The 26019-nt window shown below is 38.5% G+C and overlaps 1 protein-coding gene across 2 annotated transcripts in view; it reads left to right on the top strand.

The window, feature by feature from the left end:
- The window catches only part of Gabra3 (gamma-aminobutyric acid type A receptor subunit alpha3), a 250595-nt gene that overhangs the window by 126951 nt on the left and 97625 nt on the right, over nucleotides 1-26019 (top strand). For both annotated transcript variants that reach the window (XM_036174563.1, XM_036174562.1), the window contains one exon: nucleotides 16455-16522. In XM_036174563.1, the coding sequence (XP_036030456.1) occupies nucleotides 16455-16522 (68 nt within the window). The remainder of the gene's footprint in view (nucleotides 1-16454; nucleotides 16523-26019) is intronic.

Raw genomic sequence — 26019 nt, 5'->3', positions numbered from 1 at the left:
GTGGTCCAGAGGGTGCCTGGACTGGTCTATTCTGGTGTCCAGCCTAGCAAATAACCTAGTTATCATCATAGATCCTTTGTCTAGTGACAGATGGAGGCAGATACAGAAATCCATGGCCAGGCACCAGGCTGAACTTTGGGAATCCAATTGACGAGAGAGAGAAGAGATACTGCATTTGAGAGACATCGAGATCATGATGGGAGAATGTGCTGAGATATCCGGCTACACTAGTGGAAGCCCATGAACTGTGGACTGGTGGCTGTGGAGCCTCCATGGGACTGGACTAGGCCCTCTGGATATGGGAAATGGTTGTTTGGGTCTTACTGTTTGGGGGGCACCTAGGCAGGGGGATCCAGATCTGTCCCTGGTCTATGAGCAGGCAGGCTTCTGGAATCCAGTGTATGTCACGTGACACCTTGCACAGCCTTGGTGCAGTGGGAAGGGGCTTGGACCTGCCTAGGCTCAGTGTGCTGGGCTCTGCTGATTCCCCATGGGAGACCTCAATTTGGGGGATAAGGGGATGTGGAGTGGCTCGGGAAGGAGGCATGGGGGGTGGTTGGAGTAAGGAGGGGGTGTTGTGGATAGCATGTGGAGTGAGTAGAAAATTTCTTAATAAATAAAAATGAAAAAAATATTATTCAGGTAATATTCTAAAAAAAGAAGAAAAGAAAAATACAAAGATTTGCTTTCAAGATGCCTATTTATAATAATAATCAGCCAGATAAGAGATATCAATGGAGGGTTCTCCCACAGTAAATGTTGAATAGCCCAACCTTGTGCCAATATTTTGTGTGACAGCCATCAGAAGTAATATGTAAACAATTTCCTAAATGTATAATTTATCATTATGTGGACAATATTGTACTAGCTGATTCAAATGCAGATACATTAGAAAGAGTGTTTGAAGAAGTAAAGAAAATCTTATCTTGTTGGGGATTACAAATTACAAAGAGGAGATTCTGTTAATTATTTAGCATATAAAATAGGTCTATAAAAAAATTAGACCCCAAAAGTTACAAATTAGGAGAGATCGATTACGGACTGTTAATGACTTTCAAAGATTATTCAGAGACATTTCCCATCTATGAACTGTTGGGTTAAAATATGATGAACTGAGTAATTTGCTCAAAACCTTAGAAGGTGACAAGGACTTAACAGTCCAAGAGAATTATCAGCTGAAGCTGAGAGAGAATTGGCCTTGGTGGAAACAAAGTACAGGAAGGACACTTGCATCCTGTGGATCCAAAACTGGATTGCATTTTGTTTATATTACCCTCTAGGCATTCTCCTACAGGAATTTTAATGTGGTGGGAAGATATTATATTAGAATGTATATAAATAAATAAATAAAAACTTATGTGGATAAAATCTCTGACTTAATTTTAAGGGAAATTGAGACTTCATCAAGTAGAAGGAATATAAACCCAGCAGAAATTGTAGTACCTTTAACTGAGGAGGACATAGACAAATTATGGGCAGAAAGTGAACCTTGGCAAAGACCTTGCAGTAATTTTTGGGGAGAGATTAACAGCAAATATCCCAAAAGTGGCACACACCCTTATTTCTATCACTTGGGAGGCAGAGATCCATCTGGATCTCTGTGAGTTCAAGGCCACACTGGGAACAGAGCCAGACATGGTGGCACACACCTTTAATCGCTGCACTTGAAATCTCCTATCTTGCTTGGGAAGGACACAGGTCTTTAATCCCAGGAAGTGATGGCAGGAAGCAGAAAGGTATATAAGGCATGAGGAACAGGAACTAGAAGCATTTAGCAGCAGTTCAGCTGAGACCCTCAGGGGTAACAACTCAGAGGCTTTCAGTCTGAGGAAACAGGATTGGCTGAGGAGTTGGCAAGGTGATGTTGGCTATGACTTGCTCTGCTTCTCTGATCTTTTAGCTTTCACCCCAATATCTGGCTCCAGGATTTTCTTTAATAATAAGATTTTATAGCAATTTGAGTTACATTTGGTACCAAACATTTTTGGCACAAATTCACAAAAAAGCCACTTTCCTATGGCCTTGTAGTCCCCAGCTCAGGCCTGAGCTGCACACTGCTGGTTATGGTGGAGCATGTTGGTGGAATATGCTGAAGGAGGTAAAGGCAGGAAGATCTCAAGTTCAAGTCCAGTCTGGGAGGCTTGCTGAAGAGAATCTATGGCCAGAGCTGGGCCACAAATGGTGTAAGCAAAGCCAAGGAGGTGTTGTCTACTGCTTTGAGTTGCCACCTGCTTCTCATCATGTTGGTGGTGGTGGTAACACTGCTACAGGGACAAAGGGTTTACCACTAATGTTCAGAGAAGAATTGCCAGGACCATTCAGTTACAAGAAAGCATTGGCAAAGGTCAGTTTGGAGAAGTTTTTCGAGGCAAGTAGTGGGGAGAAGTTGCTGTGAAGATATTCAATTGTAGGAAAGAAGAATGTTTGTGGTTCTGAGAGGCAGATATTTATCAGACTGTGATATTATGCCATGAAAACATTCTAGAATTTATAGCAGCAGACAGCAAAGACAATAGCACATGGACTCAGCTGTGGCTGGTGTCAGATTACCATGAGCATGGATCCCATTTTGACTAGTTGAATAGATCGATACACTGTTACAATGGAAGGGATTATCAAACTCACTCTGTCCATGGCAAGTGGTCTTACTGATCTTCACACAGAAATTGTTGGTGCCCAAGGAAAGCTAGCTATTGCTCACAGAGATCTGAAATCAAAGAATATCTTGGTGAAGAAAATGGAACCTGTTATATTGTGAACTTGGGACTGGATGTGAGACACAATTCTGCCACAGATACAATTGATATTGCTCCAAACCACAGAGGAGGCATAAAAACAATTTTTTGCAGTGAACCATGACCAAGCCTAACAATCAATCTGAAGTCTCCAAAAAGATGATGGGATCCCACAATGATGATTCCACATGGAATATGATAAAGCCATTAAGTTGATTAACACCACACAAAGATCACCTTTGGTTTACAAACTGCTCAGGACAATTTTGAGATAGCTAGCTGAGATGATACAGCCTCACAGATTACTCAAACAAGGACTTGAGATAAGCCCTGCACTTTTGCATTAAGCAGAGACTGGAAAAAAAAGTGATACAGCTACCTTTCCCATGACTTGAAAATTAATCCAAAAATTTTCTTTTCAGGATTCCTTAAAGATGCCTTCACCCTCATAGAAAGAGTTTGGTAATGTTCCTTCTGCTTCTATTGTGTGGAACAATTTAAAGAGTATTGATATTAAGTCTTCTTTAAAGATCTGGTAGAATTCTGTACTGAAACCATCTAGTCCTGGGCCTTTTTTGATTAGGAGACTTTTAATGACTGATTCTATTTCTTTAGGGGTTATTGGACTATTTAAATGGTTTCTCTGGTCTTGATTTAACTTAGGTATGTGGTACCTATCCAGAAAATTATCCATTTCTTTTAGACTTTCCAGTTTTGTGGAGTAGAGGTTTTTGAAGTATGACCTGATGATTCTCTGGATTTCCTCATTGTCTGTTGTTCTGTCCCCCTTTTCATTTCTGATTTTGTTAATTTGGATGCTCTCTCTCTGTCTTTTGGTTAGTTTGGATAAAACCAAATAAAGATGCAACAAAGAAAGAGAACTACAGACCTATCACTCTCATGAACATTGATGCAAAAATACTCAATAAAATACTGGCAAACAGACTCCAAGAACACACCAAAACAATTATCCACCATGATCAAGTAGGCTTCATCCCAGGGATGCAAGGGTGGTTCAACATACGAAAGTCTGTCAATGTAATACACCACATAAACAAATTCAAATAAAAAAAACACTACATGATCATCCCACTAGACACAGAAAAGGCATTTGACAAAATACAACACCCCTTCATGATAAAGGTCTTGGAGCAATCAGAAATACAGGGAACATACCTAAACATAATAAAGGCAATCTACAGCAAGCCAACAGCCAACATCAAATTAAATGGAGAGAAAAATCAAAGCTATACCACTAAAATCAGGAACAAGGTAAGGCTGTCCACTCTCTCGATACTTATTCAATATAGTACTTGAAGTTCTAGCCAGATCTATAAGACAACGTAAGGAGATAAAGGGGATACAAATTGGAAAGGAAGAAGTCAAGCTTTCCCTATTTGCAGATGACATGACAGTATACAATGAGTGACCCCAAAAATTCAACCAAGGAACTGATACAGCTTATAAACACCTTCAGCAAAATAGCAGGCACAAGATCAACTCAAAAAAATCAGTAGCCCTCCTAAATATAGTAGACACAAAGGCTGAGAAGGAAATCAGAGATACATCACCCTTTACAATAGCCACAAATGATATAAAATACCTTGGGGTTACTCTAACTAAGCAAGTGAAGAACCTATATGACAAGAACTTTAAGTCCCTGAAAAAAGCAATTGAAGAAGATGTCAGAAATAGTCTGGCTCACTGTTAGGACAAATCTCTCTCATCTGCCAGGTCCATAGACACTCAGACCCAACCAAGTAAACAAACAGAAACTTATATTTCTTACAAACTGTATGGCTGTGGCAGGCTTCTTGCTATCTAGTTCTTATATCTTAAATTAACCCATTTCTGTTAGTCTATAAGTTGCCATGTGGCTAGTGGCTTACCAGTACCTTACATGTCACTTGTAATGGCAGTGGCTGGCAGTATCTCTGCCTTCTCCTTCCACTTCCCATTTGTCCCACCTATTCTTCCTGCCTGGCTACTGGCCAATCAGTGTTTTATTTTAACCAATCACAACAACACATTTGGCATACTTGAACATCCCACAGTAGTCAGAAAATGGAAAGATCTCCCATGCTCATGGACAGGAAGAATCAACATAGTAAAAATGGTGATCTTACCAAAAGCAATCTACAGATTCAATGCAATCCCCATTAAAATACCAACACAATACTTCACAGACCTGGAAAGAATAATACTCAACTTCATATGGAAAAACAAAAAAACCTAGGATAGCCAAAAGTACCCTGTACAATAAACCAACCTCTGGAGGCATCACAATCCCAGACCTCAATTTCTACTATAGAGCTACAGTAATAAAAACAGCTTGGTGCTGGCATAAAAACCAACATGTGGACAAATGGAATCAAATTGAAGACCCTGATGTTAATCCGCATACCTATGAACATATAATTTTTGACAAAGAAGCCAAAATTGTACAATGGAAAAAAGAAAGCATCTTCAACAAATGGTGCTGGCATAACTGGATGTCAACATGTAGAAGGCTGCAAATAGATCCATATCTGTCACAGTGCAGAAAACTTAAGTCCAAGTGGATCAAAGACCTCAACATAAATCCAGTTACTCTGAATCTGAAAGTAGGAAGTAGTCTTGAATGCATTGGCATAGGAGATCACTTCCTAAATATAATGCCAGTAGCACAGACACTGAGAGAGACAATCAATCAATGGGACCTGTTGAAACTGAGAAGCTTTTGTAGAACAAAGAACATGGTCAACAAGAGAAAGCAACAGCCTACATAACGGGAAAAGTTATTGGTGAAATTATTAAGGCCACTGCACGTAGTTAAAAGGGAGGTTTATTTTGTGAGGTAACTTACAAATGAAGGGATAGGTTGCAGGGTCTGGGAAAGTTATGGTGCAATCCAGCGGTGTTCTCTGGAGAACTCTGCTCAGTCTACCTCCAGCATCCAGGGTCCTGGAACCAAGAGAAGCCTCTCCTCTCGATTCTGGGTCTTCAGCTTCTTCCTTCAGCCCTGCCTTGTGGGCGTGACCATTACCAAAGCCTCCATGGGGGTTGGAACTTCCAGGCCAATGCTGGGATGGCTACCCACTACATCTCCCCATTTTGTCTAAATAAGAAGATTCTAACCTAATATAAGACTATATACAAAGAAATGGTTGTCAAATAATGTCCAGGAGTAATGAGGGATAATGACCTAGATAAGTTGGAATTACAATAAATGGAAACAATATCAAGCAAAAATCACATACTAAAATCCAGGGAAGTCTAGAGTGTGGGTAGGTGGCATGTTACAAAGATCATTCCAAAAGGTGTCCTATCCTAAAGAACCTGAGTCTAATACTTAATGTATTCTATCTAAGATATTATATATGTATATATACTAAGTTGTAACTATAACTGCTAGTCTTTAACCTCATCAAAGACCTGAGAAGGAATATAATAATACCTGAGAAATGGGAGAAGGACGCAAGCAACTTTTGTGAGTCTTGCAAGAGTAGACAGAGACAGCTGGCAGCCTGAATAGTCACCTAATGTTTCTCAGCATCATTGGTGCATTCAAATTGGCTACAGGCCTTGAGTATCTGACAGACCATTTTCAGAAGCAGGAATTCTGAAAGACCATCTTACCCTGTCTTGACAAAGTATAGTGGTCACTTTCCTTGTGTCCCACTTGTCCAGAAAGGACAGCATTTGTACTGTCAGCAGTTGAGGCAAGGGCAGTTCTTTGCACAGTAGGCCATTTTGTGCCAGGGAGACAAACTTCCAAATGGAAATGTCTTAGAAGCCCAACATTCTCTCGGGATCAAATTGGTGCTGCCAGGAGCAATAATGTCTCTCATGTCCACAGAATTCTAAGTTATTTAAATGCCATATTCTCTAGGTCCATGAAGTGTTTGAAGATTACCTGTCCATCTGACCTATGTATTTATAAATCTGGATAACCTAACTAACATAATTATAGAGATGACAAGCATAGGTGACAATAAATCTGTAAGTCTTATCTACCTAAACAACCCAAGGACTAAGGCTTCCTAAAAATAAGGCAAACAGTCTGTAAGCAAATGTACAGTAAAAGGACAATGACTTTAAATTGTGACAATACACAAAATATCTTTAACAGAGGTAGGAATGTATAGTGCAATATGCAATATGATAATAATCCTAAATATATATCAGTATACAGAATATCTTAAACAGAAGTAGAACATATATACAATATGACAGTTATAAATTTACATTTGTATCAATATACAAATATTTCAAATAAGAGTAAAAATATGTGTACAATATAACAAATACATAGTTCTGTATTTGTATCAATATACAAATTATCTTAAATAGGAATATAAGAAGTTTATATTTGTATGAACATATAAGAATTAATAACTGCAAATTACAGTTTAAATTATCTAAGGCTGCTATATTACTAAATTTGTTTACTAATGTATATGATAGTCTACCATAATATCTTATACCTATCCATTCCATTTTTTCTTTTCCCCCCTTTTTTGAGACATATTTTCTTTCCTTAAGGAGATTACTGAGTTTAACAGTTTCTTCCACCCCCAACCCTAGATCCATTATCCATAACCCTGAGAAATATGACACCTTAGGGATAAGAGGCGTCGTTTTCTTAGAATTGCTTCCTGCTGTTTAGGGGGTGATGGTATCTCTATTGGGTATTGTAAAAAAGCTCAGATAGTTAAATCTCAGTTAGACTAACTGTAGATTCTGCAGCAACTCTCGGAGTAATGGGTAAGCTGTCTGAAATTCTGGCAAGAAGTGTAGTATGATGATGATTACCATGGCATCATTCTGGATTGGGTAGAGTTGTTGTTGTTGGGGCCCATCTTCCTTCTGGAGACTTCAGAGATTGCTATTGGAGAAACTTATTTTTTCTCAGAATGGAAAGTTTGGATATAAATATGTCATGACATGTAAGAAAGGATCCCAAGAAATTAAGAGTAAGCATGGAGAGAATTAGAATCTTGAAGACAATGGTTCCTTATAATTGATTTCCTTCTCGTCTCACATCAGAGGCCTCTTCTGATATGTGACTGAGGAATCTCTCAACCTTTTCTCTTATCAATATGCTTGGGTTTGGAGAAGGAGTGAGCCAATTCCATCTCCAAAGCCAGCTTGGTTTATAATTGAATAAGGCCACTCCATGTAGTTAAAAGGGAAGTTTATTTTGTGGGGTAACTTACAAATGAAGGGATAGGTTGTAGGGTCTGGCAAAGGTATGGCGCAGTCCGGCGGTGTTCTCTGGAGAACTCTGCTTGGTCTACCTCCAGCATTCAGGGTCCCAGCACCAAGAGAGACCTCTCCTCTCCATCCTGGGTCTTCAGCTTCCCCCCTCAGCCCTGCCTTGTGGGCGTGAACATTACTGAAGCCTCAATGGGGGTTGGAACTTCCAGGTCAATGCTGGGATGGCTACCCACTACAAAAAGGTCTTCACCAACCCCACATCTGACAGAGGGCTGATATCCAGAATATATAAAGAACTCCAGAAATTAGACATCAAAATTCCCAACAGTCCAATTAAAAAATGGACTTTAGAACTAAACAGATAATTCTCAACAGAGGAAGCTCAAATGGCTGAAAGACAACTAAGGAATTTCTCAACATCCCTAATTATCCGGGAAATGCAAATCAAAACGACTCTGAGATACCACCTTATACCTGTCAGAATGGCAAAGATCAAAATCACAGAAGACAGCTTATGTTGGAGAGGATGTGGAGTAAGGGGAACTCTCCTCCACTGCTGGTGAGAATGCACGCTTGTACAGCCACTTTGGAAATCAATATGGCCGTTCTGTAGAAAATTGGGAATCAATTTCCCCCAAGACCCAGCTATACCACTCTTGGGCATATACCTAAGGAATACTAAATCATACCACAAGAGCATTTGCTCAGCTATGTTCATATCAGCTTTGTTTGTAATAGCCAGAACCTGGAAACAACCTAGATGCCCTTCAACTGAAGAATGGATAAAGAAAATATGGTACATATACACAATGGAGTACTACTCATCAGAGAAAAACAATGGCATCATGAGGTTTGCAAGCAAATGGATGGATCTAGAAAAAAAAATCATCCTGAGTGAGGTAATCCAGACTCCGAAAGACAAACATGGTATGTACTCACTCATAGGAGGATACTAGATGTAAAACAAAGATGACTAGACTGCTACTCACAACTCCAGGGAGGCTACCTAGAAAACAGGACCCTAAGAAAGACACAGGGATCACCCAATGACCGAGAAATGGATGAGATCTACATGAACAACCTGGAGGACAGTGGGAGTAATGAAGGGCAAGGTTCGAGGGAAAGAGAGCTTAGGGGAGCAGGAGATCCCAGCTGGATCAAGAACAGAAAGGGAGAACAAGGAATAACAGACCATAATAAATGATGACCACATGAGAACAGGAAGAAGCAAAGTGCTAGAGGGGTCCCCAGAAATCCACAATGATACCTCCACTGTAGACTACTGGCAATGGTCAAGAGAAAGCCCAAACTGACCTAGTCTGGTGATCAGATGGCCAAACACCCTAACTGTCATGATAGAACTCTCATCCAATAACTGATGGAAGTGGATGTAGACATCCTTGGCCAGTTCCCAGGTGGAGCTCCAGGAGTCCAATTGTCAAGAAAGAGGAGGGATTGTAAGAGTGTGAAGTGTTGAGACCAAGATTGGATAAAGCACAGGGACAAATAGCCAAACTAATGGAAACACATGAATTATGAACCAAAAGCTGTGGAGTCCCCAGCTGGATCAGGCCCTATGGATAAATGAGACATTTGAATAGCTTGAACTGTTTGGGAGGCTCCCAGGCAGTGGGACCTGGACCTGTCCTTAGTGCTTGAGCTGGCTGTTTAGAACCTGGGGCTTATGCAGGGACACTTTTCTCAGCCTGGAACGAGAGGACTACTGGACCTTCCTGTACTGAATATACCAGGTTGAGCTGAATCCCCAGGGGAGTCTGCCCTGGAGGACATGGGAATGGGGGGGGCTGGGGAAGGTGGGGGCTGGGGGCAGGAGTGGGAAGGACAGTGGAACCCATGGCTGACATGTAAAATTAAAATACAAATATCTGTATGAAAAAAATAAAATAAATATATATTTTTTTAAAAAGATGCCTTTACCCTCAGACAGCAGGAATTAATTTTAAGAAAATGATGCCCCCTTTCCCAAGAGGTGGTATTGGTAGCTTTTGGTCATTCAGTGGGCTACAGATAATTGTCATTGTTTAGAATGTTTGGTTACAAGTTGTTAATTGATAATGGTCATAAGAAAATCTAAACAAGGTAATTAGATTCAGGGTTTTTGTTTGAAATAAAGAAAAAAAAGTAAGATAGTATAGATAAGAGGTATATTATTGAATATACTCTGAAAAGAAAAAAGAGATTAAGGATATGATAAGATAAAAAGGTAGATTATTGAATATACTTTTAGAAAGCAACTGCTAGTTTTAAATGTTTTCATTTGATTTGATTTTTGTATATTATCCACAAATTTTGTATTGGACTCACCAAAATAGATATTTTTGTCTGAAATAGTCAAATGTTAATAGACTGGACTTTTTAAATATAATTCTTGACTATATATTTTATTTACTTATTGTATATAGTTTTTCTTATATTTGTTATAAACTTCTTGTGTTATTTTAGAAAAATGGGGAAATGTGCTACTTTCTTTGTGCTTTAACAAATAAAAGTTATCTAGGAATCAGAGGACAGAGCCAGCCACTGGATTCAACATAGAGGCCAGACAGTGGTGGCACACACCTTTTAATCCTATCACTCTGGAGGCAGAGATCTGTCTGGATCTCTGTGAGTTCAATGCCACACTAGAAACAGATCCAGGCAGTGGTGGTACACACCTTTAATTTTAGAACTTGAGATCTCATGTCTTTGCTTAGGAAGGACACACATCTTTAATCCTAGGAAGTGATGGCAGAAACTCAGAGCATTTGCCCATAGAAGTTCTGAATAAGTATCAATGGTGTATTGTACATATTTCAATTCTCCAAATTCTGGAAAGTGAAACACATCCATCTGCCAGGTTTCATTTTTCTGAGTACCCTTTGGGTTACATCCTGCTGGTAGTGGTATCTGAATGTAAAAGGAACAAGCAGAACACTTCCTTATAATTTCTTTGTTTGTTGTGAGATTATGGAAAAATCCTTTTTTAAACCTTTACTATTGACATGATGTTTTTTTATGAAATTATTAGGCCTCCATCACATTTCTTATCAATATTTTATCTGTCTCATCTTTACCTTGTACTAGAGGGCCCACCAGACCTCTTTGGTATTGGATGTGAGTTATATATAAAAAATGCTTCATATTCCTAATTATATCTTGTAACTGAATAAATAACAAAGTTACTTCTGACTTACTAGAGATAAATTCTGCAGTCTCAATATGTAATACCACTCTTTCAGCATACTGAGTGTCAGTAACTATGTTGGGAGGTTCAGAAAAATCCATTAATACCAACAGAATAGCATACAGTTCCGATTTTTTAACTGAATTATAAGGATTCTGAACCACCTTACTTAAATTTTCTGACTTGTAACCTGCCTTTCCTTGTTTGTTTGCATCTGTGAAAAATGTACAGGCTCCAAATATGGGCGTTTCCCAAACAATGTGAGGCAGAATCCAGTCAGTTCTCTTTATATGTTAAATTCTATCACTTTTGGAATTTTTGCTGTTACTCTCTCCCAAAAATTACTGCAATCTCTCTGCCAAGGTTCACTTTTTGCCCATAATTTGTCAATGTTATCCTTAGTTAAAGGTACTACAATTTCTGCTGGGTCAATTTCTGCTAATTGACAAAGTCTCAATTTTTCCTTTAAAATCAAGTCAGTGAGCATTTACACATAAGTTTTAAATTTTTTACTCTGTTTATTTGGTATAAATATCCATTCCAATATAATATCTTCCCTCTGCATTAAAATTCCTGTAGAAGAACGCTTAGAGGGTAAAATAACCAAAATACAATCGAGCTTTGGATCCACACGATCCATGTGTCTTTCCTGTACTTTCTTTTCCACCAAGGCCAATTCTTTCTCAGCTTCAGCTGATAATTCTCTTGGACTATTTAAGTCCTTGTCGCCTTCTAAGGTTTTGAACAAATTACTCAGTTCATCATTTTTTACCCCAACCACAGATTGTAGATGGGAAATACCTCTGAATAATCTTTGAAAGTCGCTAAGAGTACATAATCTATCTCTCCTAATTTGTACCTTTTGGGGTCTAATTTTTTGCAGACCTACTTTATATCCTTAATAATTAATAGAATCTCCTCTTTGTATCTTTTCAGGAGCAATTTGTAATCCCCAACAAGGCAAAATTTTCTTTATTTCTTCAAACATTCTTTCTAAAGTATCTGCATTTGAGTCAGTTAGTAAAATATTGTCCATATAATGATAAACTATAGATTTAGGAAATTTTTGATGTATTACTTCCAATGGCTGTTGTATAAAATATGGGACAGGGTTGGGCTATTCAAAATGCCCTGTGGAAGAACCCTCCATTGATATCTCTTAACCAGTTGAGAATTATTATAAGTAGACCCCTTGAAGGCAAATCTTTCTCTGTCTTTTCCTTGTAAGGGTTTTGAGAATTAACAGTCTTTTAAATTGATAACTATGAGAGGCCAACCTTTAGGTAACAGAGTAGGCAACAGAATTCCAGATTGTAGAGAGCCCATTGACTGAATTACCTTGTTAATTGTTCTTAGGTCTGTTACCATTTTCCATTTACCAGATTTCTTTTTAATAACAAATATAGGAGAATTCCAAGGGCTGGTAGATCATTCAATATGCTGAGCATTTAATTGCTCTCATACCAGCTCTTCCAAGGCCTGGAGTTTCTCTGTCATTAAAGGCCATTGCTGAACCCATATGGGCTTGTCTGCTAACCATTTTAAACGTAGAGCTGTTGTTGTCTTTGGAAGATTAGCATTTTTTGTGTGTCCTGTTTTGGTGACCACTCTTTAGAATAAAATCTTCTAATATTTCTTTCAAAAACATGTGATAGTTTATTATTTATTTCTGAGGTTGGAGGAATATTAATTTAACTAATCCATTGTTATAATAGATTACAGTCTCATAAGTTCATAGCTATATTAGCCACATATGGCTTTATTTTTTCTCTCTGTCCTTCTGGACCTATACATTGGAGCCATCTTGTACTCTGATTCACTTGAGATCATGTTACAATCCCTAACAGTAGAACATTTACCTCCCGAAGAGGCCAAAATTCTGGTGCAATTATTGTCACATCTGCATCTGTGTCTACTAAACTGTCCAAGATAATGTCATTTATTCATATTTTTCATTTGGTCTTTGTTCATTTATAGAAGTTTGCCAAAAATATTACTTCATGGTTTCTCTTGAATTTCCTTTTCTCTCTGCTACAGCAGTTCTATCACCAGAGATCCTGTTTTGTTCCAATAGGCATTTGGTTATTTAATTGCTCTGAGTTGGGTTTTTTTCTATGATGGAAGGAAAGGTCTGAACTGAATTTGCTGTGGGGCCTGCATGAGGCCCCTCTGGGAGTTTCCCAAGGACAAAGGCAAAGGTTACCTTGTCTGTCCCTTGTTGAACTACATTTGTTGGTCCAATGTTTACCCTTACTACACCTTCTGCATGATCAAAAGGGAGAAGCATTCTGTTGCCCTTGTTCATTGAATAAACATTCTTAATCGGAATGCTCTTTTTACACTCCCTTTTCAAATGACTGTGTTTTCCACACCCCAAACATCTGACATTTTTCCTCAAACCTTTTGAAATTGCTTCTCCTATCCACATATGATTATGGTCATGAGACTCAACATTAATTGTGTCCCTGATACTATGAAGCATGCATTCACATTCTCAAAAGACAAAGATTCAATTATTATCTGTCTAGCATCTGAATTTGGTATCATTCTATTTACTGCTGAAGACAGCACTTGAAGAAATCCGTGAAGGATTCTCTGGGGCCCTGTATAACTTTTGTGAATGATTCAGTTTTCTTTCCTGCTTCCTCATTTCTGTCCCATGCATTCATGCCTGCCATGGGACATAGATTTAAGGTTTGGTTATCATATAAACATTGTCTTTGTATATCAGCATTTTCACCTTCTTCAAGAAGCTGATCCTGGGAAAATTCCACACCTCTAGCTCTACATTGATTTTCTATTGTTTTACCCTTGTCCTTAAACCAAGTGTGCCACTGTAATTGTGCTCCAGCTTTAGGACAGCTGTTACCAATTCTTTCCAGTTCTGAGGAATAATTCTGTTACAAGTTGACCAGGAGTTTAACATTTGCTTTATGAATGGAGAATCCATGCCATAGGATACTATTGCTTCCTTAAATCTCCTCAAATCTAACTTTTCCATTGGAGTTTATTTAGCTTGTACTTGCCCTTGAGCAGGTAGTTGCTGTATGGCTACTGGATAAAATAAGTTTGATCGTTTGATAACAGCCTGTCTCTCTGTAACCTTATAATTCAATCCTGATATAATTTCAGCTTTAAATTCTTGTGTCTGGGTCTCAATTTCTCCATCATTCATTTTAACAGGTTTTTCTAAAGCTTTTTATCTTGGTACTTAAATTGACCAATGTTTTTAATAGTAAAATAAGGATAATTAAACCAATAATATGCTTAATTGATGTTACATAATCCCATCAACATTAATTATCCTCTCATGTAACTGTTCCATTTTCAGAGTGCCTAATGTATTATCAAACAAAGGCCAATTTTCTTCCATTGTAAAGACATTTCCTATTTTTTAATGTGGGGAAAACTTTTCTCTTTTAACTAGTTTCTCCCTTTAAGATATCTGATATCTTAATTGACTTACCAAGTCTGCGTAGAACAATAGAAGTCCCAAGGAATTTCAAAGGAGCTACCTAGTGTGGTTGCATTCCAAGATGGGTATCCAGAGAGAAAGAGAGAGAGAGAGAGAGAGAGAGAGAGAGAGAGAGAGACAGAGAGACAGAGAGACAGAGAGACAGAGAGAGAGAGAGAGAGAGCACCTACTACCTACTAGGAGAAGAAAAAAGCTAAAAGCTAATGTCCAGCCACCTGTTCTGTGTTCTGGCCTGAGCCAGGGGTCTGTAAACCCACAGGCTGTCTAGCTGCTTACAGCTCCAGCCCCTTGTAGCTCCAGCCATGTGAGTTTGAGATCTGGCCAAAAGCAGCTCCAGCTGCATGTAGCCAGATTGCTTATAGCTCTGCCGGCTAGGGTCCTATAACCCCTGGCCTGTAAGGCCACAAACAGATTTTTAATGAATTCTTGCCATAAGAGCACCAATTGTAGATGAGTTTCTGAACAGTCTTACTAAATGAGAAACACAGAGCCAAATACAGGGGTGAAAGCCATAGAGATCATAGAAATAGTGAGAGTCACCAGCTAACCTTAGCTCACTATGCTGTTGTAGCTTCCCCAAGAGAATAGCTTCTTCCTGTCTAACCTGCACCTTTATTGCCTTGCTGTTCTGCCTTCTCATTGGCTCTTAGCCCAGCCACCTCACATTGCCTGTTTGTATAGACCTCCAGATCTCTATTGTTGGTACTGGCATTGAAGGTGTGTCATCAAGCTTGGCTGTGTCCTTGTGACTTTTGTTTATGGCTGGCTATCTATGTCCTCTGATCTCTAGGCAAACTTTATTTATTAACACACAAATAAAATATCACCATATTTCAGCACAAATAAAATATCACCATACTGTCTCAAAAACAAAAATTAAACAGAACAAAACAAAGAACCAAAGCAAATAACAGGGTGGTGGTGGCATACTTTTTTTAATCCTGGCACCCAGGAGGCAGATGTGAGTGTATCTTCGTGAATATGAGACCAGCCTGGTCTACAGAGCAAGTTCCAGCATATGAAGTATATGCAGAGAATCTGTGCCTAAAAAAAAAAAAAAAAAAAAAAAAGAAACAAACAAAAAATTTAAAAAGCAAATAAATAAAATAATTAAATAATTAAAAACTAAAACTTATACATGAATGGTGCCCACCAGAAGTTCTGGATTTAGGTGGGAAGGCAGGCAAGGAACCAGATATCATAATCAGTGAAAATTGATGTATGTATATCATGTGACATCAGGTAGCTCCAAAACAAAGTTGGTTTTTTTTTTCATTAACAGTGTCCACTATGGATAGACTTTGATGGTTGAGCAATTGTCCTCCTTGGGCTCATCATCCTAGACTATTCAGTCTGGTGGCAACACTACAACAATGTGTATTTGTATCCATGCTCACCATGGGATAGAGGGTTTAGTACTAGATATTAATTGTTTCGTTATTTACTATCTCTAGAAACATTTGCCATTCCCCTTCCTGCTTCAGTTTTAGGGAAGTGGGGATGCCACCATCCTGTGTTCCTGCATGTAGGTGAGCATTAAATTTTGCATTATTTAAGCTACCACAGGTAAGGGTAAGCCATTGTGAGGGTCTTTAACAGCTTCCTCTAAGTTTTGATGTTTGGAATGCCACTGTCATTTTCAGTGTTATCTAAAGGTGTAAAAATTATGCTTGAATCTACTTTGTATTCTGTGAAGGAATAGCACATATGAGAAGTAGGGTTTTTGAGGAGAGATGTAGGTGACAATGTTAGATACTCCTCAGAAATAGCAAGCTGGTTATAGCTTAGAGTACATCTGCACTTTCTGACCTAAGGAAACCCTGTTTTATGACATTCTGTTTTTCTATATTATTTCACTCAGATGCAGTGACTGAAGTGAAGACAGACATCTATGTGACCAGTTTTGGCCCTGTGTCAGACACTGACATGGTAAGTATAGTTACTGAAAAAGGAAAAGAGAAAGATGATTCAATAGGTGAAAAATAAATCGTCATTTTCTACAGTAGAACTCTGATATGTGTTCTAAGGAGATATCTTTTCTCATGAAATCCTTATTAGCTTGTTTTTGGACAAGTGTGCCTTTTCCATGCTTTCTTTACCTATTTCCGTAAACTGTACTTAACACACAGGAGTACCCATCTCTTCTTCTACTCCACATCTTTAAAAATTGGCTTAGCTCGGTATCTGCAGTCATCTACCCTTCACACTTTTCTGACACTCTACCTATTTGTTCAAATGGGTCATTTAAAGAGAGTAAGGTAGTCATTATTATTGTTGACCAATTAACCAGTAATGCTATCTAAGAACGTTGTTCCTTGCAACTGGTCTCCATTCATTGAGGACATGGATGGACCAAATATTTCAGTGTGTGGATCTAAATCACTTTTAAATACTGTTTGTTTCATAGATGTGAGCAACTGGGGGAGTTACAGCACTAGCAATAGGAATGAGGTTACATACAAGTAGTACTGAGGAGCTGCTGCATGCAAAGATTGCCTCTCCCCCCACCATTCTTTTTTATGTGCAAGCAAACAATCTGATGAAGGTTTAAATATCAGATATTGGGCTTTATGTTTTTCATACAGAGAAAAAAATGAAGCCATTGTTTACTTAGTATGTCTGAGATTTAGTAGATGCTCAGTAAAATTTTGTTGAATGGTTTTATATTGAGAACAAATTTTTGAGTTAGTTTTTGAGAATGCATACTTCTATGTATCTCTGACTGGACTGGAACTCACCATGTAGATCAGGCTGACCTTGAACTCATGATAATTCTAATTATTCTACTTCATGAATGTTGAATGACAGTTATGCATTACTTCATCAGGCAAGGTATGAAAATCTTAATATTTTTCAAAATAAGTTTAAACAAATGTTCTTTATCCACTATTTTGAGATCTTCTATTTTGCTGTCTAGGGAGACCAGCCTTCAGTAGCACAGGTCTTAAAGGGAAATCCACAGAGTCAGTATACTATGACTTTTTTATCTGAGGGAATAAGGGGAAAGACACTCACACTCTCTTGATAGTTTCCTTTTTTATTCTTCTTCAGTATTCATTATTCATTATTTTCTTGGTGATTTCTTTCTCTCATTCTTGATGATTTCCTTCTAACTCTATCTTTATTTTTTCCCTTACAGCTTATATACCCCAGCAAAATCTTTCAGGCAATATAAAACTTACAATGTGGTTGCATTCTATTATTCAAGTGAATAACTGTAATGAATACAGGTAAAAACATGGTTTTCATCTCCCTTGCATGATTAAAATGAAGTCATCCAAACAACCCACATATATCCTCATCTAAGAAACTTGTTATAGATTAACAGAGTCTGAGCAAGCATGATATTTTTCTTAGCCATCTTTTACTGACAGGCTGCATATTGCAGTTACAAAGAAAGAGTTATTGGTGAAATTATTAAGGCCACTCCACGTAGTTAAAAGGGAGGTTTATTTTGTGGGGTACTTACAAATGAGGGGGTAGGTTACAGGGTCTGGCAAGGGTATAGCACAATCCGGCGTTGTTCTCTGGAGAACTCTGCTCGGTCTACCTCCAGCGTCCAGAGTCCGGGAACCAAGAGCGTGAGTACTTCCCGATCCTTCGTCTTCCGCTTCCTCCTCTGCCCCGCCTTGTGGGCGTGACCATTACCAAAGCCTCAGTGGGGGTTGGAACTTCCAGGCCAATGCTGGGATGGCTACCCACTACAAAGAGTCAATCACTTTATTACTTATCTTGAAAGGTAATCTTAGAAGGAATCTTAAAAGAATCACAAACCTAAACTTTTATACATTAAAAACAATCAGTCAGCTCTACTTTAAATCTTTAGGATGCATACCCCCTCATCAATAGTTTTTTATATCAGGAGATTGAGGGCAGAAATGGGTACAAGACAGAGACAACCAGCCAAACTAGTGGAAACACAAGAACAGTGGACCAATAGCTGAGAAGCCCCCATGGACTAGACTAGGCCCTCTGGATTGCCAAGACAATTGGTTAGCTTGAACTGTCTGAGGGCCCCCAGGCAGTGGGATTAGGATCCATTCCTAGTACATGAATGGGCTTTTTGGAGCCTAGTGCCTATGGTGGGATACCTTGTACAGCCTTGGTGCAGGGAGGAGGGGCTTGGACCAGCCTCAAATGAATGTGCCGGGCTCGATTGACTCCCCATGGGAGACCTTGCCTTGGAGGAGGTAGAAATGGGGGGTGGGTGGGGGGGAAGACTGGGAGTGGGAGGAGGGAGAAGGAGGGGATCTGTGGTTGGTATGTAAAATGAATAGAAAATTTCTTAATAAAAAATATAAATGGGTATAACGAATTAATCCTCACCTGTGATCATCAACCAACCCTAGCAAGAAAATATGTCAGCTAGTAGCAGTTGGGATGCTTTGTATTTTTTTAACCTGACCTAATGAATCTATAACTCAGCTATGTGTCCTAGTTAACTTTATATTGTTTTCTAGGGTTTTTCTTCTCAAAGCTACTATCAAAACATCTAATGTAACCTGAAGTATTTTTAAGGCTTTGTTTTGGCTATGATGCATTCTGAAAACTGTGAATACATCTCCCAACATTAAGATTAAAAGAATTAAAGCGAGCTGGGCTACTGGGACTCAGTTGTTTTCCTTAATCATTAACCTAAGCCACAGTCTATATGACTCCTCAGTAGACACTCATGTGTTCTGTGACACTTGATTATTTTATTTTTAATCCTCTCCAGCCTCTGCTTTATCAGAGGCAGGGACAATATTTTATTCTACCTTAGCCTATGTTCAATTTTCTGCTAAACTAACCTCTATCATAATCTCTTACTATATTATTAAAGACCCTCAATCATCAAAAGCCTATTTAAACTAACACTATTATTGTATAAAATCGCTGTTGCAGTTAAAGAGTACAGCTTGGGGTGAAATCATCTTCATAATAATCCACAGGTAAAAATGCCCCATAGAGCAGAATATTTCCATGAGATAAACACACTACATTACAAACAGTGGGGGATCTTCCCACAATCATTCACACCATACCAGATACCAGTGGCAAACATGTAAAGGCATAGCAGAAGCAAAAGGCATTCCAGGATGTGTGGTCTTGGGGCCTGCCTATCTGTGGTTCACCCATCGGAGATTTATTTCTTGGTGTGCTGATCCCCTAAAGTCAATCACCATCTGCTGCTCCTCTGACATGGCCACCGGCACTTCTGTATGTTTGTTTTTAGTGGGTCATGCCCAGCCCTTTATGTCAGTGCTGAGGCTCTGAACTCATGTCTCCCTGATTTACAGCAAACTCTTTACTAAACTGTCTCTCCGCCCCAAGAAAATGTAACCCTAAAATGAAAATTTAACACATTCTTTTCTCTTAACACCACACACACACACACACACACACACACACACACACACACTACATTTGCTCATTGCCACTCATTCGTCATCAACTATAAATACATTCAGACAAATGTACACATAAACACCAAACACATAAAGAATGTGCACAGTTGATGCACTATCTTAAACAGCCTGAAGACATACATATACAAACAGGTACTTCAACCCAGAGATACCAGTGAAGCATACACATAATCTGTTTACTTGGCCTTTTCCCCACTAGTGTGTTTGCAGGGGCTCTGTAGACATTTCTGCAAATCTAGATGTTGTCTCTTTCTTTTTTCAAAGTTTGATTATTTCACTTGTTTGTTTATATTTCTTCAATAGGTTTAAGTTAAAGCAATAGAATGAGTGGATCTTTCCTGGTCAGGAGGAAATGCTTGGATCAAATATATTCAATATTCTTTTAGCAGTACTCCCATCCCTTCTTAAGACTGTAGTTCATCTGAGTGAGAAATACATTGCAGTTGGTTTTGAAAAGTTCCCTCTCAGTGTTCTTGGTAGTATTCAACAGTTGCCCCCAAACAGTCTGACTTTGGTGATGAGTAGCAACAAAAACATAAGAATGCCTGACAGAATACATGAAAAAGTAAATGAAATTTAATTTGGAGTACAAGAAATGAGTTGGAAACTGGATAATAGAGATTTTATAGTTACCATGATTGAACAGGTCATGATAACTCTGTAATAAATGGAGTGAAATAATATGTGGCTCTTCAGTAATAATATCAACACTGAGACAGCGAGAGACCTTGTGCCAATTTGAGTGAACTGAGTGCCTGTGCCTTTCTGCAACTATCTACTCTTAGAAAATGCTTAGGCCACTTTTTTGATTAGATATACAAAAGTGGGGTAGAGAGGTGGCAATATTAGACAGAATGGTTAAAAAATTTAGTACATTTAGTGAAAAGGTACTTTCAGACTGGGACTGTCTATCCTTAATAGTGAAAACCAGATCTTGGCAGATGTAAAAATTCCCCATGGTATCTCAAGATCTTTTGTTTAAAGTTATTATTATTATTATTGTTGTTGTATAATCTGTTTTCTTTCCTAATTTTTATACATTTTGTTAAAATATAGTTTCATCACTGTTCTCTTTTCTTTCCTCCCTCCAGTACCTCCCAATCCCTATCAACTCCTTCCATGTGCCCCCCCAAATTGATAGCCTCTTCTTCCCCAATTATTATTGTTAAGATCATTTGAATTTTTGAATTATATTGTATATCATGGAGGCTGAGGAACTGTTAAGTAGGAAAGTTTAGATATCAGTTCTAGGAATTACTTAACCTTTCCTGAAAGATACTTTGACTGCTGAAAGGTAACAAGGAAGTTCAGCTTTAAATCTTCAACTGACTAGGAAATATAATTGGCAGCCAAGTAATGATGCAAGTAAAATAGTACAGTCATAGAACTGACAACCTAGCTTAATGAGAAAAAAAAAGAAATGAAAATCCATAATGGACATTTCAGTCATAATTCTTGATAATACATTCAGGTATCGTATATTCTGTTTTGACAAATCTTAAGGAAATTGTGCAAAGTTATCAAAACATCTAAATATCACACAGAAAAAAGTGGTCATTAAAAACTTGAAGTCTTTTCTTCTCTAACATTAGAAAAAGAGAATATGTCCACTTCAAGTCCTTCCTTACTACAGACCCAGGTACACAATGGTTGCCTATTTTGAACGCCTCTTAGGAAGTCAGTTTCCTTTCATTTCCTTGTCTAGTAGTGTATTTCCATATGCAATCAAGTAATGGTTCTATATTCACGAGTTCCTTCCTAGGAGTCCATGATCAGCTATCTCCTGGGACTTGTATAACATTCATACCCAGGCCACATGCAAATGCTTAGAAGAACATTTTAAGAGCCATCCATGCATCACTGAAATAGTGATGTGGATTAAGCTTCTCCAAATGGAGAATGATGGAGAGAAAGGAAAGGGGAGAAGATACTTAAAATTGGGAAAATGACAAGATCTTCACTTTAATTCAGTGTGTGTATGTGTGTGTGTGTGTCCCCATCCACATGTACATTCAGTTAACTGATTTTATTTTATTTTAAACACAAACAGTATTAGGTCCAGCCTATATTGTTTGCTCCCAGGGTCCGCAGAAGACTCTACCAACCAGCTGAGGATTCTAATCTGAGGGATATTCAATGAATCTAAACACACTGAGTTCTTTAGTCCATTCACTTTATTCTTCTATGGCGTTTCTACTGCACAGTTTCTTGTCTGCTCTCTTCCTTAGCTCCTCTCGGTCCTCCTGCTCTCAGTCCCTCCTGCTGTTCTCTCATCATTCTGCCTAGTGCTTTCCATCTCCATCCTCATCTCTGGTCTTCTCCATCAATCCTATCCTCCCAGTGCTCTCAGAGAACCAGTATATATACCCACACAGTGAATCTTTGGTAAAGCAATGTGAGGCTTGAAGTTTTCAGGGTCTCAGAGAGAGGTGATAAGGACTCACCCATAAAGCAATTAATTGTCAGCTTCCAAAAGGGGAGTGACTAAAGGGGAGTTCTCTGGTCGGGTCAACTAAAGGCTAAGATCAATTAGGGAATTTATGTGCTTAAACTATAATCTAGAAATGGCTAGGTAGAATGTTAGGGGTCAGTAAGTCACAAGAAAGTAAACTGTCTTTGGTGCCGCTTTTCCCGCTCCTCCGGGCTGCAGCTGCTTTCTGATAGGGAGGGGGACATCTGCTAGGTGGCTAAGCATGTAGTATTTGGGTAGTAAAAGCACTTTCACTCAGAGTAATTGCTGAGGAGAAAATCTAGGAATAGCACCTGGCTGAGAAGGAATAAAAAGTTAATTTGCACAAGAAATAAGCTTAGCACCTATTTATTGCCTGCCTGGCCTGGAGGCCATCTCCTTGGGTCAGTGGGAAGTAACTGCCTTAACTCAGTATCTAGCAAATGGCTAAAACCTCCTCCCAGGAATGTGAGCAGTAAATCTCTTAAGTTAGGGTCCTGTGTAAATAACCCAGGCTGAAGGTAAGGGGTTGAGGATTTAATTGTTAGTGGTTCCTTTTTCAATCTGTGCCCAAGATTGAGATGCAGTTGTGAGATAACATGTACACATAACATAGAGATGTATGGTAAATGGGGAAACTCATACCTGTTATTGCACAAGAAGTTTACAACAAGAGATAGCCAGTTCATTCAAAAGGCAGTAATTCCATAACACCTTGCATGATGGTTTCCTCTAACAGAACCCTTAGTTCTGATAGGTTGACCTTCTGAACTCTAGTTGTCACTGCTGTCTACTCTCATGGATTTTCACTACCAGAGGCTCTCAATATCTTATTTTATTTTATTTTGATATAGCAGTTCTCTGTGTAACCCTGGCTATCCTGGAATTCATTCTGTAGACTAGGCTGGCCTCAAACTCACAGAGATCCTCTTGCCTCTGCCTCCTGAGTGCTAGGATTAAAGGTGTGTGCTATCACCACACAGCCATCTGATGATTTCCAAGTCATCAGTCTAATTATAGGTTCATGAAATGATAAAAATTTGGAGTTGATTCTTAGTTTTAAAAGGTATGATTTGTAATCATGAGATATCCTTGAAAGGTCAAATGTCAGATAACTCAGAGTAGAGAACATGACAACATATCCACTCTGTATTCCATTCTGACTTTCATAAGAGATATGAATGTGTTTATTTATAGAAATAATTGAAAATGTACAACTTCCCTTTGACTTCTATTAAGATACATTTTTCCTCTAATCTTTGTGTTTGTGTGCATTAATAGATAATCCAATCTTAGAATATTTTTACATTTACATTTCTTGGAATTACATAGCCTGCCTTTGATGTGATATTTTTACTCATTTCTTAATTTGTTATACTATTTTATGTATAGCCTATGATCACAGATTTCTACTGCTACCACTCTTGTCCATCCCACCATCATTTTAGCATGTCTAGTTGAAAGAAGTTCTTAACTGACTTCCTTGTTTCTATTTTTTATTTTATTATTTAATTTACATAAGAGTTATAATGAGATAATTCAGCACATACAGATGATGTGCAAATCAAGTCCAGTTTTAATTCCTTACACTTCTTTCTTTTTCTTCATTAAATTTGGGAGAAATTTTAAAACTGGCTGAGGATCTCTGCATCCACTTCCATCAGTTATTGGATGAGAGTTCCAGCACAACAGTTAGGGTGTTTGGCCATCTGATCACCACACTAGGTCAGATCAGGCTTTCTCTCGACCATTGCCAGTAGTCTACAGAGGATGTATCATTGTGGATTTCTGGGGACCTCTCCAGCACTCTGCCTATTCCTGGTCTCATGTGGTCTTCATTTATCATGGTCTGTTATTCCTCATTCTCCCTTTCTGTTCTTGATCCAGCTGGGATCTCCTGCTCCCCTAAGCTTTCTTTCCCTCAAATCTTGCCCTTCATTACTCCCACTGTCGTCCATGTTGTTCATGTAGATCTCATCCATTTCTCGGTCATTGGGTGATCCTTGGGTCTTTTCTAGGGTCCCGTTTTCTAGGTAGCCTCCCTGGAGTTGTGTAGCAGTCTAGTCATCTTTGTTTTACATCTAGTATCCTCCTATGAGTGAGTACATACTATGTTTGTCCTTCTGAGTCTGGGTTACCTCACTCAGGATGATTTTTTCTAGATCCATCCATTTGCCTGCAAACCTCATGATATCATTGTTTTTCTTTGCTGAGTAGTACTCCATTGTGTATATGTACCCTATTTTCTTTATCCATTCTTCAGTTGAAGGGCATCTAGTTTGTTTCCAGGTTCTGGCTATTACAAACAATGCTGATATGAACATAGCTGAGCAAATGCCCTTATGGTATGTTTGAGCATTTCTTGGGTATATGCCCAAGAGTGCTATAGCTGGATCTTGGGGGAGATGGATTCCCAATTTTCTAAGGAAGTGCCATATTGATTTCCAAAGGGGCTGTACAAGCTTGCATTCTCACCAGCAATGGAGGAGAGTTCCCCTTATTCCCCATCCTCTCCAGCATAAGCTGTCTTCTGTGTTTATGATCTTAGCCATTCTGACAGGTGTAAGGTGGTATCTCATTTGCATTTGCATTTCCCGGATAATTAGGGATGCTGAGCAATTCTTTAAATGTCTTTCAGCCATTTGAGCTTCCTCTGTTGAGAATTCTCTGTTTAGTTCTATAGCCCATTTCTTAATTGGATTTTTGAGCATTTTGATGTCTGATTTTTTGAGTTTTTTATATTTTCTGGATATCATCCCTGTGTCAGATGTGAGGTTGGTGAAGATCTTTTCCCATTCTGTAGGCTGTTGCTTTGTCTTGTTGACTGTGTCCTTTGCTCTACAAAAGCTTCTCAGTTTCAACAGGTCCCATTGATTGATTGTTTCTCTCAGTGTCTGTACTACTGGTGTTATATTTAGAATGTGATCTCTGGTGCCAATGCATTCAAGACTACTTCCTATGTTCTGTTCTATCAGGTTCAGAGTAACTGGATTTATGTTGAAGTCTTTGATCCACATAAGGAGATTAAGGGGATACAAATTGGAAAGGAAGAAGTCAAGCACTCCCTATTTGCAGATGACATGATAGTATACATGAGTGACCCCAAAAATTCAACCAAGGAACTGATACAGCTTATAAACACCTTCAGCAACATATTAGGATACAAGATCAACTCAAAAAATCAGTATCTCTCCTATATACAATATACAAACAGGCTGAGAAGGACATCAGAGAAAAATCATCCTTTACAATAGCCACAAATGATATAAAATACTTTGGGGTTACTCTAACTAAGCATGTGAAGGACCTATATGACAAGGACTTTAAGTCCCTGAAAAAAGCAATTGAAGAAGATGTCAGAAAATGGAAAGATCTCCCATGCTCATGGATAGGCAGGATTAACATAGTAAAAATGGTGATCTTACCAAAAGCAATCTACAGATTCAACGCAATCCCCATCAAATTACCAACACAATTCTTCACAGACCTGGAAAGAATTATACTCAGCTTCATATGGAAAAACAAAAAACCCAGTATAGCCAAAAGAATCCTGTACAATAAAACAAGTT

The sequence above is a fragment of the Onychomys torridus genome, chromosome X, assembly GCF_903995425.1.
Source record: "Onychomys torridus chromosome X, mOncTor1.1, whole genome shotgun sequence".
Taxonomy (NCBI): Eukaryota; Metazoa; Chordata; class Mammalia; order Rodentia; family Cricetidae; genus Onychomys; species Onychomys torridus.
Note: the sequence above shows the minus strand (reverse complement) of the source record. Positions and strands in the feature narration are given on the sequence as shown.